The sequence below is a fragment of the Heterocephalus glaber genome, unplaced genomic scaffold (assembly GCF_053883595.1).
Source record: "Heterocephalus glaber isolate CG9 unplaced genomic scaffold, H.glaber_assembly_v1.0 deba00001606, whole genome shotgun sequence".
Classification (NCBI taxonomy): domain Eukaryota; kingdom Metazoa; phylum Chordata; class Mammalia; order Rodentia; family Bathyergidae; genus Heterocephalus; species Heterocephalus glaber.
The window spans coordinates 37,889,344-37,903,812 of record NW_028258377.1 but is presented as its reverse complement, the minus strand read 5'-3'; the positions used below and the strand labels follow the sequence as shown (position 1 = coordinate 37,903,812).

General features: G+C 44.1%; 1 protein-coding gene across 1 annotated transcript in view; it reads right to left on the bottom strand.

Moving 5' to 3' along the window:
• The window catches only part of Fstl4 (follistatin like 4), a 381,739-nt gene that overhangs the window by 334,154 nt on the left and 33,116 nt on the right, over positions 1-14,469 (bottom strand). Inside the window, exon 3 of the mRNA XM_004836583.4 lies at positions 10,751-10,784. Coding sequence (XP_004836640.2) covers positions 10,751-10,784 — 34 coding nt within the window. The remainder of the gene's footprint in view (positions 1-10,750; positions 10,785-14,469) is intronic.

The window sequence follows — 14,469 nt, the reverse complement described above, 5'->3', positions numbered from 1 at the left end:
TGGGGGCAGGGTGCTGCAGGGAGCCACTGCCCTGGGGGGAACTGATCACAGGGCCTTGTGAGTCTGCAGTGGCCGCTAGCCTCGGGGATACTGACCTGGCTGCAAAGGTGACTCCAGATCAGCACCTGTGTTCTGATACTGCAGTGGGAATCCCAAAGGCGACACCTCAACATGCACGAATCACTGCACAGGGTTTCACTGCCCTGCCCTGGCTCCAGCTTGCCCATCACAATCATGAAGACTGAATGGACTTGGATGAACGCCTCTCAGGCACTCTTTAGAAGAGGGACCCAGACGCTGGTAGAGAGAGAAGGCTAAGGAGAAGGACCCCTGCAAGGGACTGACGGGAGGAGCGAGCACAGCGGACAGGAAGCGGTGTCCTGGAGCTGTGGGGTCCACAGCCACACAACCCAGAAGCTCCGTCCCTCCAACTGCAATGAGGAATGGAGAGGTGACACAGAGCGAGGTCAGTCTTGGGATCTTCCAGGACAGAGCACTTGTAGTGCCGCTGTGTGTCAGGGAGAGGGGACTCTGGAGAGGAAAGCCTTGAGCCTTGCTCTCCCAGCACTCACACTTACGTAACAGTGCCACAGTTGCCCGGACCCAGGCTACTCCCCCCGAGAGTCTGGTGCTGTGGCCCTAGGTGAAGTGGTTCCGTCAGCAGCCCTGAGCTGTACACAAGAGCGTGCTGATTCCACGACCCTGTGCCGAGCTGAACTTCCCAGGGGAAGGGAGAAACAGCCCTTACTCGGCCCAGAAGGCCCGTAGATCCAGGGGTCCTGTGCAGGAGCAGGTGTGAGGGTTGTCTTACTCCAAGCTGGTCTTTCCAGGTCCAGGTACTTACGATACTTTGAAGAACTGTGTGGAACAGAGCCTGGAAGTTATCCACAGCCTGAGAACCCTGTGGATGATTCTGTGGTTGGTCTCTAGGAAGGACCCTTGCCTGCCTCCGTCCTTGGGAAGGTCTGAGTCATGACCACAGAGCTTTGGTATGATACAGTAATTCAGAGAAAACATGAAGGGCCTGTGTGTCTGTGATGCTTAAGGAAAATGTCTAATCTTGGTGCCTGCCCAGAAAGTCCCTGCTCTGGGGGGAGAAAGTTCATATGCGTTTGTCCTTGAGTTCTTAACGGTACCATCAAGAAGACTGTAGTTTGGTTCTTCTGACTATGAATTATATTGTGACAGGTAGAGAAGAAATTTAAAGCAAGGCCGACAGAGGAGAGGGGTAGGAATGGGTTCAGTTTAAAACAATTCTTCAGGGAAAAAATCAATAGGCTACAGCATCCAAAGTCACAGGTAAGCCTACCTAGAGAGGAAAGAATGGGTTCGGTGACTCGAGAACATTCTCTATATCTATGGCCAGATCTGTAGATGCAGGAGAACAGAGATAATAAAAGTGACCAGGTCACTTAGCACAATTGGCATCAGGCATCCTGTGCCAAGGGCTCTATATGCATGCTCATCCCGTCTCCATTAGGCTGTGGGCATCAACTGAACGCCTGCCCAGCATCCTTCCTGTGAGGACCAAACCAATCCCTGTGGTTTGGGTGAGGAGAAGCTTGCAAACCCCAAGGGGAGAACATGTGGTCACACCTGGCCAATCACAGTACAATAATTAGCCCTCACCCCACCCGGCTCCCCCAGAGATTGGTTGAGAATGTGTACCATGACACGAGCCTAGCAAATCTGAGTCCTTGCTGGGAAATTTTCTGATTTCATTCTGGGGGGAAAGAGTTTCACCCTCTGGTTGGTGAGCAATCATGACTGGGAGCTGAAGCTGCTTGCAGCCATCTTGCAAGGCTACTTGAAAGAGATCAGCATGCCAGAAGAAGGAAGAAGAGGGAGAACATGAGAGCCCTTGTGTTAGGTATTCTTGAAGCTATATCTGCTCTTGAAGTTGGATTTCTATAACCCAGAGATGGAGCTAATGGGAATACTATTAGTATTCCCGTTGTTTTCAGATAAGGTTGAGTAACTTACCCAAAGTCGCACAGTCAATAGGGAGGTGAGATTCTACCAACTGCCCACTGGTCATGATCAAAACCGCTACTGAATCATTGCACTTAGGCAGAACACTCCAGCCCGCAGTGCCACCCAAATCCTTCTCAACTTGTAATAACTGGGTGCAATGCAGACGTCCATCAGCTGAAAATGGGCAGCAGTACCCAGGAAGATCCCACTGTTGTGGACTTAGGAGTATACAGAGATAAATATCATTCCACTCTGTGAGCCCAGCAAGCAGAAAAAATGAGCAATGCTTTCCTGTCTAGGAATAGGAGTGAGATGGGGGAGAAAAGGCCACCGCTTCCCCCTGCCCCAGGCACCGTCAACTCCGGACGGCTTCCTTTTACATTTCCTCCATCTGCAGCCATTAAAGAAGTTACCTCAAAGAACCCAGGTGTTTATTAATCTGTTCCATGCCAGAGTCAGCCACTTCACATTCTACTGAGATAGATTATTCAGGCAACTGAGAGATCCAGAAAACATCTGCTAAACAAAATCAAAATTAATAGTAAACAGAATGCAGTTCTTGATAGCTCAAGTTCATCCAGATGCAGAGAACTATAAAGAGGCTATTAGAAGGAGGTGCCAATTAGAAGAAACTAATTCCAAGGGTTTTCAGAAAGTGAGGCTCTCACTTCCCATTCTGGACTGGCAGGTCATGTTTATTTTGTTTATCTGCATTGCTAAGCAGCTAAGCAGCCACAGTCTTCCAGGCTGCGTGTGTGTGTGTGTGTGTGTGTGTGTGTGTGTGTGTGTGTGGCTGACACTCCCTTCTTTCCTCTTCCCTGGAGACAGCGACACAGCTCTCCGGGAACCAAACCAGGCTGGAACAGAATGAGTGAGCCATCAGTGGGAGGGTGAATAACACAGTGTGACACCAGTGTCCACCCTCAGACTTGCAGCCCCTAATCACAGCATCTGAAATAGCTTACAGGTCACTCCCTGTTCCTACAAGATGGCTCACAAGGGCTGAATTATCCCAGCCACTTGCTCGGCTCATTCAAGTGTTCTCTCGTGGCTATAATTCAGTGTGATGGCATCAGTCAGGGGAAAGTACTGGTGTGAGGAGACGATTCTGGCCGTCACAATCAGCACTGGTCCTCAGAGTGGACATGGGAGTGTGTCTTGGAGAGGGAAGGTTGGCACCACTTGCTGAACCTTCAGAAAAGGTAGAAATTAAATTGTGGGTGTCTGGAGAAACGAGTAAAAATACTTGTGCTGGAAAGCAGACAAAGATGCAACCATAGCTCCTTCCCCAGGCAGCTAGTACAGGCAGGTCCAGGGCACAGGGATCAAGTTTAATACAGGACTGTCCTGAAGGAGCAACGGCTCCATCTCCCTGAGGAGGGAACGTGCCCTGCCAGGAGATGTCCTGGAGGTCTTCAGTCCCGTCCTAGTCTCTACTGCCATGCCTCCCTCAATGTTCCCTGAGACAGTCCTTACCACAAATCTAACTTGGACCCAAAGCCCCCAGCAACTTCTCTTGTATAGGTTCCTCTCAGCTCTGTAGGCCTGGCAGCCAATGTTACGCACAGAAGGGGTGGGATGTAACAAAGGAATGGCAGCTCACTTAAACAATGGCCACCCATCAGAGAGAGGTCCAGGGCATCAGAGGAGTATTGGCTCACAGGGAGTTCTTGTCGCTACTAAAAGTTAACAGGGAAAGGGAGAAAGAAGTCTCATGTAAAAGGTGCTTGTTGGGAACAGAGCTACATAATTTTTGGGAAAAATCATTTGGTTAGGCTGGTTCTCCTGCCTACAGCCCAGCTACGGAATTCAGAGACATAATTGCTTTTTGGCCTCCGGTCACAACTGAGACCTCAATGATCCAGTGATGCTGTCTGTGATTCTCCAGGACAAGAAACATCCTGGGAGCTGAGAACATCCTGGGACGAACAAACATCTACTCAGTTCCTCATTGTTCTTGGACTGTTACCATCTTGTTTACACAGGATATATTGAACTCTCTGCAAGTCATTTGTTACATCTGCTTCTCCAGATGTACTGAGTACTGAATAAAAGGTGCGGTAAGCTGGGGGCTTTCGTCTTTGCCTCCCAGAGCAGCACTGATCAGACCCAAAGCTCAGCTTCTTCTCAGTCTCATTTTTCTACCTTTCCTGTAATTCACCGTGTGCTGCCGTGGCTCACAGGAGACTAGGACTTAACTGCAGAGGTTCTGGTAACGTCCCCTTTGCCCTCACTACATTTGGCGCCCAACTTGGATGTGAATCGGATCCGGGGTGAACTCGCCTGTGAGACAAACTTGGAGTAAGAGAGACAGCACACGGATCTCCCAGGACGATTTCCGGACTTGGACGAGGGACATTGGTGGTAAGTGTGTCCAGCTGGGGGTAATTTTCTATCTGTGCTGAGTTACAACTATGGGTCAGTCTCTGTCATCGGAGCAGTGTAACTTTGCCAAATTACTTAAGTCGCTGTTAAAGCAAGCTATGTACCCAGTACCTAGAGATGCTGTGATAGATTTGCTAAAAGACATACAAATGTATGTCCCATCTTTTCCCCAGGAAGGGGCAACTAACTTAATAACATGGGAACGTGTAGGTACCGTTCTCTGTGAGGCCTGGCGAAGGGGTGATCATCTCTCCCCTGAACGCTCCCAACTTGGGCCTTAGTCCACTCTGCTCAGAGGTCAGAGTTGCTAGCCATTATATTTGTGATTGAAAACTTCCCTCCCCAACCTCTTAATATTTTAAGTGATTCCTCTTATGCAGTTTGGTTGACTCAAAGACTGGAAGGAGTTATGGTCTGCTCTACCTTAGAGCCTAAATTATTAAACTTGCTTTTAAGATTACAAAAGGCCATACGTCAAAAAATTGCTCCTGCCTTAATAACCTGGGGGAGAGGTTTTGCCTGTGTCCTAACAGATAATGATGAAACCTTGTGGCTGCCCTCCTGGAATGTGAGACCGTGGGTCACACTGGTGGAACCACCAACATCTTGGAGAACGGGTGATAGCACCCCGGCTGAGAGTGATGAGCCAGCTGCACCTGAGCGACCCACCTCACCAGCAACGACCAACAGATCCACAGTGGGGGCCAGGATTGAGATGATGTCCCCAGAGGAAGAATAAATATAGATTAAAAGGGGGGGCACAACTTGAAAATATTCTTTTTACATTTATAGGTATAAAAGCGCTTGCATTCCTTCTGATTCTAATCTCAAGAGATCTCTGTTCATTGACTACAAAAGTTTTTGACCAGTCTTATATACAATTATAAATCTGAAAATCATTCAAAGGATATTATAATTCAATTTGGCCAAATATATTTGAGTGCACTCTAATTTTATAAATTGTCTTATATGTTTGTCTGTTGTCTGTCTGTTTGTACAGTTGAGCTCAATTTTTTTTCTCTTTTCACCTTTTGAAAAACAATTTTTTTTTCCTTAAAAGATATTCACCTATTATTGGATTGGCTTACAGATAAATGTTATTAAATTAAAGGCATGCCCTTCTTCCCCCAGGTTGCTAACTGATCAAAGTGCCATTGAGAAGTACATAGAGACCGTGGGTACTCCCTTTGGTGAATAAAGAAGTGGCCGCCCAGAAAATAATTGTTCTGGTCTTAATTCACTAAAGGAACCCCCCTAGTAATTTTCATAATCTTATGGGAGACACACCGCAATAAATATTATCTATGTTATTATAAACTGATTACATTGGTTATCATTGAAGTTTAAATTCTAAATATGTTATTATAAAATGTTTATATTGGTTAAGGTTCTAAAAATGTTATTGTGATATGTCTACATTGGTCATCTTCAAAGGATTAATTTCTGTGGCATAAACAAGAGACTGTTATTAGAAAGATCCTTTTGGTACCAAACCACATTGAAGAACATCAGGTTTTATGTAATTGTGATATTGATTACTGCTCCTTTTCTGGTGTACAAAATATATTCATGCCCTCTAATTGTATGAGTCTTCCAACATATTGTTTATGGTAATAACCTTTTGATTCAGGTATTCGCCTTTCTCTTACGTGCCAGCACCTATGATAATGAGCACACTTGTAGGCTGATATATTTTCCTTAAATGATATCCTATAAAAAGATAGCTACTTAGGGATCCAACCTCAAGAGCAACCATAATTGGCAATAATAACAGTTTAACTATATTTTTATTCCAAAATGCTTAGTATCCAGGTAAAATTATTATAGTTGAGTTCACTACTCCTCTTACAGTGCTAATGTTACTGATCTTCTCTTCTGGGTGTTCAACAACCAGAGTTTAGAGACCAAAACTGAAGAGGCCTCTGGGCTAAGAAGGCAGCCAATATTTTGGCCCTGGCCCTCCAAGGTCAACAACAATAGCGAAAAGATCCAGGTCATGAGGGAACCTTCTCCAAGATCCTACATCTTTGGTGAGTCACCCAACCACCTAAGCAGGGAGGTTGCTGAACACCAAAACAGTAAAGAGCCAACAAAAAGTGTGCCAAAGGAATGTCACCTGGAGGAAAAAACCTCTCATGCTTTCGCAGAAGGCAACATGATCAAGCAAGGCCGTGACATATCCCGATGGCTGACACTGACAGAGGAGCTAAGAGGGTCTGTGCATGGTTCCAAGACAGTGCCTGAGGAGACTCAATTGATCTTGCTAGAGAACAAGAGGTTGATTTTATTTAATATAGGTCTCACCGTACCTTGGTCTAAAACACCCAGTAGAAAAGTATAACTAAAGACAATAGTTATTTGAGTTCAACAAAAGTTTTAAGTTTTTTAGCCCAATGTTTAAAAACAAAAATTTGTTAGATTTTTAATCCTTTTACAGCCCCAATGGAGAGAAATTATGCTTACTATAGACAGCTAAGCCAGTCGAACACACTATAGATCCTCACAATACATAGGGACAAGCCATTGCTGGGTGTGCTTGCTTTTCCTAAAAACCCTTTCACATAAAACAAAAAGAAAGGGAGATATGTCGGGAGCAATGCTACATAATTTTTGGGAAAAATCATTTGGTTAGCCTAGTTCCCCTGCCTACAGCCCAGCTATGGAATTTGGAGACCTAACTCCATTTTGGCCTCTCAGTGATCCAGTGATGCTGTGATTCTCCAGGACAAGAAACATCCTGGGAGCTGAGAACATCCTGGGAGGAACAAACATCTACTCAGTTCCTCTTTGTTCTTGGACTGTTACATCTTATTTACGCAGGATGTACTAAACTCTCTGCAAGTCATTTGTTACGTTTGTTTCTCCCAAGGTACTGAATAAAAGGTGCGGTAAGCTGGGGGCTTTTGTCTTTGCCGCCCAGAGCAGCACTGATCAGACCCAAAGCTCAGATTCTTCTCAGTCTCATTTTTCTACCTTTCCTGTAATTCGCCGTGTGCTGCCGTGGCTCAGAGGAGACTAGGACTCACTGCAGAGATTCTGGTAACGTCCCCTTTCCCTGCTCCCTACAGGTGCTATCTGCTCTGCTTGTGTCATGGGTTACTGAGGGTCAAGGACAATCGAGGACATGAGAACTCTGAAGACTTCAGGACTCCAAGAAGTTGTTCCCACTGTTATCACCACACCGTCTATGCAGGTGCAGCGCCTGGTGCCGAGCGTGTTAAGGAAACAGCCCCCACTCCCGCTCTCTAGAACAGGGCTCGAAAAGGGTGCTCCAAGGAAATCCAACCCTCAGCATCAAAAACAACAAAGTTAATTTAGTTCAATCCCAAGGGAAACTGAGTTTGGGAGACGCTGCATATTACATTTCCTGTTGAGAGTCTTATTTAACATAGGAAAAGTCCTGAGAGGTTCTGCAATAAAAACATCAACAGCAACAACAAAAACTAGCTCCAGTTTATTGAGTCCACCATTTTCCAAGTGTATTAGTGTCCTAGGGCTATTGTAATCAAGTTCCCCAAACTACTTGGCTTATAACAGCAGAAAACTTTTCTCAAAGTTCTGGAAACCGGAAGTCCAACCGTAGGTTACTAACAGGGCCACTCATCTCATCCGTTCATCTCCCCTCCCCTCCCCTCTCCTCTCCTGTCTCCTCTTCTTCCTCCTCCTCCTCCTCTTCCTCCTCTCTCCCCCTCTTTCCCCCACCCGTTCTAAGGGATGATCTTTCCTTGCCTCTTGCTAGCTGCCAGCGGTCACCAGCAGCCCACCGCCCCGGGGTCAGTCACATGCCATTCTCGTGTGTCTGGGTCCAAATCTCTCTCTTCTTCTACGGACCCCACTCACCAAGTTAGAGCCCACCTTAATCTCATGTACTTTCTCCTCATTACATCGGCTAAAACCCTACACATCTGCTTTTGAGGAACACCATTCAACGGCAACCCCAAGTTTATTTGAACGTGAAGTATTCATCAATGCACCAACGAGTAGTATCTAAGGGACATCCACAGAACAAGCCTTAAAAAGTACCTTTTGAGAGCCAAAGGTCTCAGTGCCTTGCTTGTGTATCACCAAGACAGGACCAGAGTAAAGAGACAATACGCATACAAAATGGGTAGCTTGTGCTAGGTTCAAGAAACAGTGCTTGATCCATCACTGGCCCTGGGCTGGAGCTTCGCTGATGGGGATATAGGGATGAACGGGTCCGTGGGGGGTCCTGCTTTCCGGAAAGGAATAACCACACCTCTCTGGGCCCACATGGGCCTGACAAACTGGCCACTCTTCATTATCCCACTTTGGGTTTCAGGTCAAGTCAGAACAAGGACTCAACCTGGAGTGTGTGTTGCTAGTCCTGTTTGACAGAATAATCAGGTACTGAAGTATTAAGTGTCTCTATTATATTCATACTCATACACTGTTCAGAGATCAGCAACCTCACAATCCGTCAATAATTCTCAGACCCAAAAATACTTGGAACCAATAAGGGTCCTCTCCCCCTCTCTGGCTCCCTCCTTCCCACCCTCCCTTCTGCCGGCCTGCCTGCCTGGTTATAAGCACTGACATCAAAGCACTGAGCTGTCAGGAACTCTTAAGCACTCAACTTTGATAGGAACAAGAAAGAAAGACATCAGTTCACAACCAGAAGGGAAAAGTTTATGTGATGTAGGGACGAATGTGTTAGTACAAACCCAAAGCATATGTTCCCAGTCAACCAGGTGTGAAAGCTGATTTTTCCAGAGGGGGAAAACTGTGGATAAGAATAGCACGACCTGGCCATGCCTCTTTCTACCCTCTAGACACTCTCACTCTTCTGGGGATTTGAAACCATAAGCTCAATCAGAACTTTTTATCCCTTTGCATGGTAATATACATGGTTTTCCCATAGACTCAGCCTTATTAGAGATATTTCCAGCACAAGAACAGTAAGATTCCAAACAGGTTAAGTTTATGTGTGATTCCTTAATGCAATTTAATACCAAGTATTCACACCCAGGAGTACTCACATGAATAGCATATTATTGAAAACCAGTGTTCCCAGCAACTTCTCCTCCCATTATGGCTATTTCTCTCCAACTTACATGGTCACACTGCCAACTGTAAACACAACTTTCAATTTTTAAAAATCCTTCCCTGCACCCTCTGCCTTTATCTGGTTTCATTTGGTGCAGATAGCCAAACAACGCAGCTCGCCCTATGGGCACAGTTCGGAGGACATTATGTCCCAAACCAAAGAGAACGGCAAACAGGTGGAAGCTAGAAAGTTCATCCTAGAGTTACATTACTCAGATCCTCTGAGTTAATGGTTTCAGAACCATGGACAGCGCAACCAGCGGCACTCAATATAAATAGCACAGTACTTCAAGGTTATGTTCTTAGCCTCTTAGAAACACATGCTGATAGCCGGGGATTTAGCGCAGTGGCACTGCGCATGCCTGGCAAGCGCAAAGTCCTGAGTTCAATCTCTGGTACAAAAAAAAAAAAAACAGAAAAGAAAGAAGCACATGCTGATAATATGGCTATCTTAGGTGTTTCACTGTATCATATAACATAGGAACTAGGAGGCAAGAATGTTAGATTTGGGAGCCAATATGGAATTTGCTCATTTTTCCCCCTGCCCCTCTTTACTGGAATCAATGCCAAAGAGAAGGAAATGGCTAAGGCAGCAAACCATACTCTGGATCCAAAATTCACTTTTATTTCTGACTTTACTCCCATCCCTGCAATAAGGAGATCGCTTTCAATGATTCTACAAGTCACACAAAAGATATCTTCTTATTAGAGACTAGGTATTACTGAAAGTGAATAAGGGAAATTTCAATTTCCATTTGAAGACTTCTGAAATTATTATCCATATATGCTTACCTCAGAGACCAGAAAACAAATGTGCTAGAGGAATGCTGGCAGAGGAAAGAGAACCTCACGGAATCGTTTTCAAAGGGAAATTAGTTGCTTATTTCTATTTCAGCTTAGCTGAAGCTGTAAAAATCTAATCAGAGATATTTTTCACAGTGGCATCTCTTTCCAGATATTGAAATACCTCAAACCGTAAACAATTTTTGTTATTGATGTTTTTGCCAGATGAAACCAAGTAATTACTTCAAACTTGATTTTCTTAAAACATGAGCCTGTTCTCCAGAGAGGATGAGAGTGATCACAAATGAGCTGGTTCCCCAGAGCCACCTCTGACACCTGAAGACGGAAACCACAGCTCACAAGCAAACCTGCCCTGAAATTCTTGAGTCTCAAGAGCCAAATCCCAAGTGGTCATCACCCAGAAAAGGCACGAAGAATTTTCAAAGAATAGCTGTCAGTGGTCCAAAGTGTATCTTGGTTTCAACACACTACTTCCAAGATCCCAGCACTGAGAATGAAGTGGGTATGAACCCATTTTCCCTACCTTCTCTTCTTGTGACTTCAAAGCTTCTGGATTCCTGAAAGAAAAGAAAGACTTGTGTTTTAGAAGAATAATTCATATGTACAGATACTTGCAAATACTTCACCTCTTGCTAGTCACGTATTCACAAAAAAGGTGGTCAAGCTAGTAAGAACATGAAATTTAGCAAAATTGGTGACACTGATCTCATGAACACACATATCTATAACTGGGAACAACTTATTGATCTGAGGGCTTAGGCAAGAAAAATACGTTGCTGATCACATAGTTTTTAATTGCCACAGTTTACTTCCAAGGTCTTCCTTAAGTGGTACTTAGGCCAGTCCGAGTGTCAAGTATGACACTGTACTCTCCTCTGCCCTCTTTGCAGGTGCTCTTACAGGACCTGGGGGAAAGTACTCAGAGGATCTGACCAGCAGCAGATTCTCCTTGGTGTCACACCAAGGACCCCTAATTGTTTGTGTGTGGCTCACTGGCATCATCTGGTGACTAATTATAGACAATTTGTAGTTTCCAGAGGCTGGAAACCGTGACACTACAAAATGGAGCTCTTAGATTTTCTTAATTCAGTTTCATATTTTTGACGCCAGCTATGTGCAGTACAATAAACAAACTGTTTCAAAATTACTCAGGTAAAACAGACCCTCTGCATTAATATTCTCAGTTGAACAGAGAGCTGCAGAAGAAATACAAATCACTGAGAAATCAAGGGTGATTCGCCTTGATAAATACCAGTATTTCAGCTGGAATTGCAAGGAAAGGGTTTTTAAAAGACCTTTTCACTACAGCACTGAAAATGGGCAGGTTTTCTGACAGGAGCAAGGGAGGAGGGACACGGGAAGGGAGAATGGCAGAAAAATAGGGAGTATGGTAAGACCCGGAAGGGTACCTCGGGAAGAAGGGAGAAGTAATGGGAGAAAAGGCTGGAAATGTATATTGTAGTTTCTTAACTAACAAAAAGTATCTACAATTTATCATAAGTGACCGGATTAGGATAAAAAGCTTATGGTTGAGAAAAAGGCAAAACTCCATGCTAGTGCAGTGCCTCACCGCCACAGCACCAGCACCATAGCGTTTCAAGCAAGTGACATTGTCTTTCACGGGTTAGCATTCCGGTCTAGCATCCTCCTGTGGCCAGGAGGGGAGGTGGTATTAGATAAGAAACCGAGGAGGCACTGAAAAGTGTGTCCTGCTCTTTCCATTCTTTGCCAGCCACTTCTCTAATAACCAGAAGCCCAAGTGGAGACCCATGGGAGCTCTATGTTCCAGGCTGAGCTGAAGTCCATCACATGCCACAACCAACAATGTACCTGCAGAATGCTGAGCCTCTGGGAGCCCTGTCCAGGTAGGGTGCAGGGGAGAAGGCACGGAGATGTGTAAGCCATGAACGGCATCAGGTACAAAGCAAACTCGGCTCTTCCCCAAATGCTCCTCAGTGTCCTGAGGCAGGGCCAGGGACCTCCATTCCTAGAGACTATGTGTAGAATTTGTGAAATCAGAGATAGTCATACTAAGCTTTTATATCTCCAGGAAAAAAACTCACCCGATTTTTATTGTGGCACCATAAAATCTACACACTAACTTAGGAAAAGCTGACATCTATGTAATGTTGCATCATCTTCTCTAATAAAATGACATTTCTAATAATTTCCTCAATTCTATTTTTGCTTCTTTCAAGAGTCTTTATTTTCCTTGTGTATTTCTGAATATGCCTTTTAAAATATTTTTGTTATTCTAAGTAGACTCTTTCATTACATATTCTAAATGGTTTTTATTTGTATATATGATGGCAATTGATGTTTCATATTGATATTATAACCAGCCATTTGATTATATTTCTTATTGTTTGTAATAGTTTTTCCATTGATTCTTTTGGGATTCCTATTTGTACATTATGTAGCCTGCTAGTAGCAGTAATTTCTCTCTTTCCAACTCCCATGTTTTGTGCTTGCTCTTATCTTACTGCTTTCTTTCTTTTTTTTTTTTTTATGGTCCCGGGGATTGAACTCGGGTCCTTGCACATGCGCAGCAGGCAGCAAAACCACTGAGCTAAATCCTCGGCCCACTGCTTTAATTCTTTAATCCAATGTCAAATGTTGCAGACACAGTGGACATTTTTATCTTGTTTTTGGCTTTAAAAAGAAAACCCACAGCATTTCTCTATTAAATAAAATAAAGTCTTTTGGCCTGAGGTATGTTTACTATATTAATGAAATCAATATGCATGTTACCGTTTTTAAAATAAGTGTGTATTCTAGCTGAAAATAGCTTGTCCCTTACTCATTTATTTACCGACTGTTCCCTCTTCTGGAGCGAGAGCCGAAAGGGAGCCAGGCTCTTTTCCACTCCTGCATCCTCCGTTCTTTAATAGAGCAGATGCTCAATACATATTTGTTGAATGAAAAATAAAATAAAATACATATGTGTTGAATTTTACCAAGTACTTTTCTGCCTTTATGGAGATGATCATATGAGCTTTTGCTCCTTAGCTCTAATTAACCAGATGATTTGTATAGTAGATTTCACAATATTCCACTATCTGTGTTGTTCTCGAATGAGCTTTTCTTGGTCATGATACAGTTTTTAAAATGTTCTGCTGGATTCTTTTTGCTGTGACTCTTAATATGATCTTATATTGATTGGTCTATAAATTTTGTATTTATATTCATACATGAGACTGGTGTATCATATTTTTTCAGACCCAGGAATTTTAAATGATACTAGCTTTACAGAATAAATTTGGAAGTTTTCCTGTTACTATATTCCAAAACAGTTTAAATAAAAATAGGATTATTTGATCCTTCAAGATTTTTTCCACCTCACTTTTTAATATTGAGTAAAAGGAAAGAAGAGGTCAAATTTCTCCAACATCTTACATTTTGGTCAGTGGCCAGCTGAAATTTATAACTCAAAATTTAATCCCAAATTGGGGCAGGCCATGGTCACAATCTCGCTGCTTGACACAGCTGCAGTGAAACCAGGACTCCGTCTTTTGCTCTCGCTTTCCGCGGTAGTGATTACCTTGGTGCTGTGCTCCCCGGGAAAGCACTGAAAAGGATAAAAGTCCTTACTTCGGAAATGGCTACTAGGCCGGGATTACAGGAAGAAATTGTAAATCCATTTACAGAAAAGCCCCTCACTCCTACCTCCGTGAGTAGTGGGGACCTGACATCCACATGCCCTGACTGCACAGAGGGAGACTGGGACATCAACAAATTCCTGACGCAGGCGCCCCACTGTCTGGCACCTGGTCACCCTTGGCCAACACCCGCAGGGCACACAACAGTGAGATCTGACGAAACTTGGCCTAATGAAGTAGCCTGACCTTTCTAAAATGCTTCCTGTTCCTCAAATGCAAATCTGATAAATTAGCAAGAGTTCACATAGCACCTGGAAGAGTATTTAGAACTGGGTGATCTAAAATTGTTTCTTAGATGATATCAGCTTTTCTTTAACTCTGTATGAAAACACACTGTGTATGGACCCACTGCTTACCAAAGCCTTGTGTAACCAAAACATATACAAGTAAAGTGGTTTCAGTGTAACTCAGACAGGCAAGCTGAGCTGCCCACCCTCCACTCAGTGTCTGCCTCATTCTCTCGTCGCCGACTCCACACCTCCTCTCAGGACCTGAACCCACTGGAGCTGGACTCCGGCACCAAATGCTAACAACATTCCGTCTTTGAAAATAAAGTAGGGCCAGGGACTTAGCTCAGAGGTTC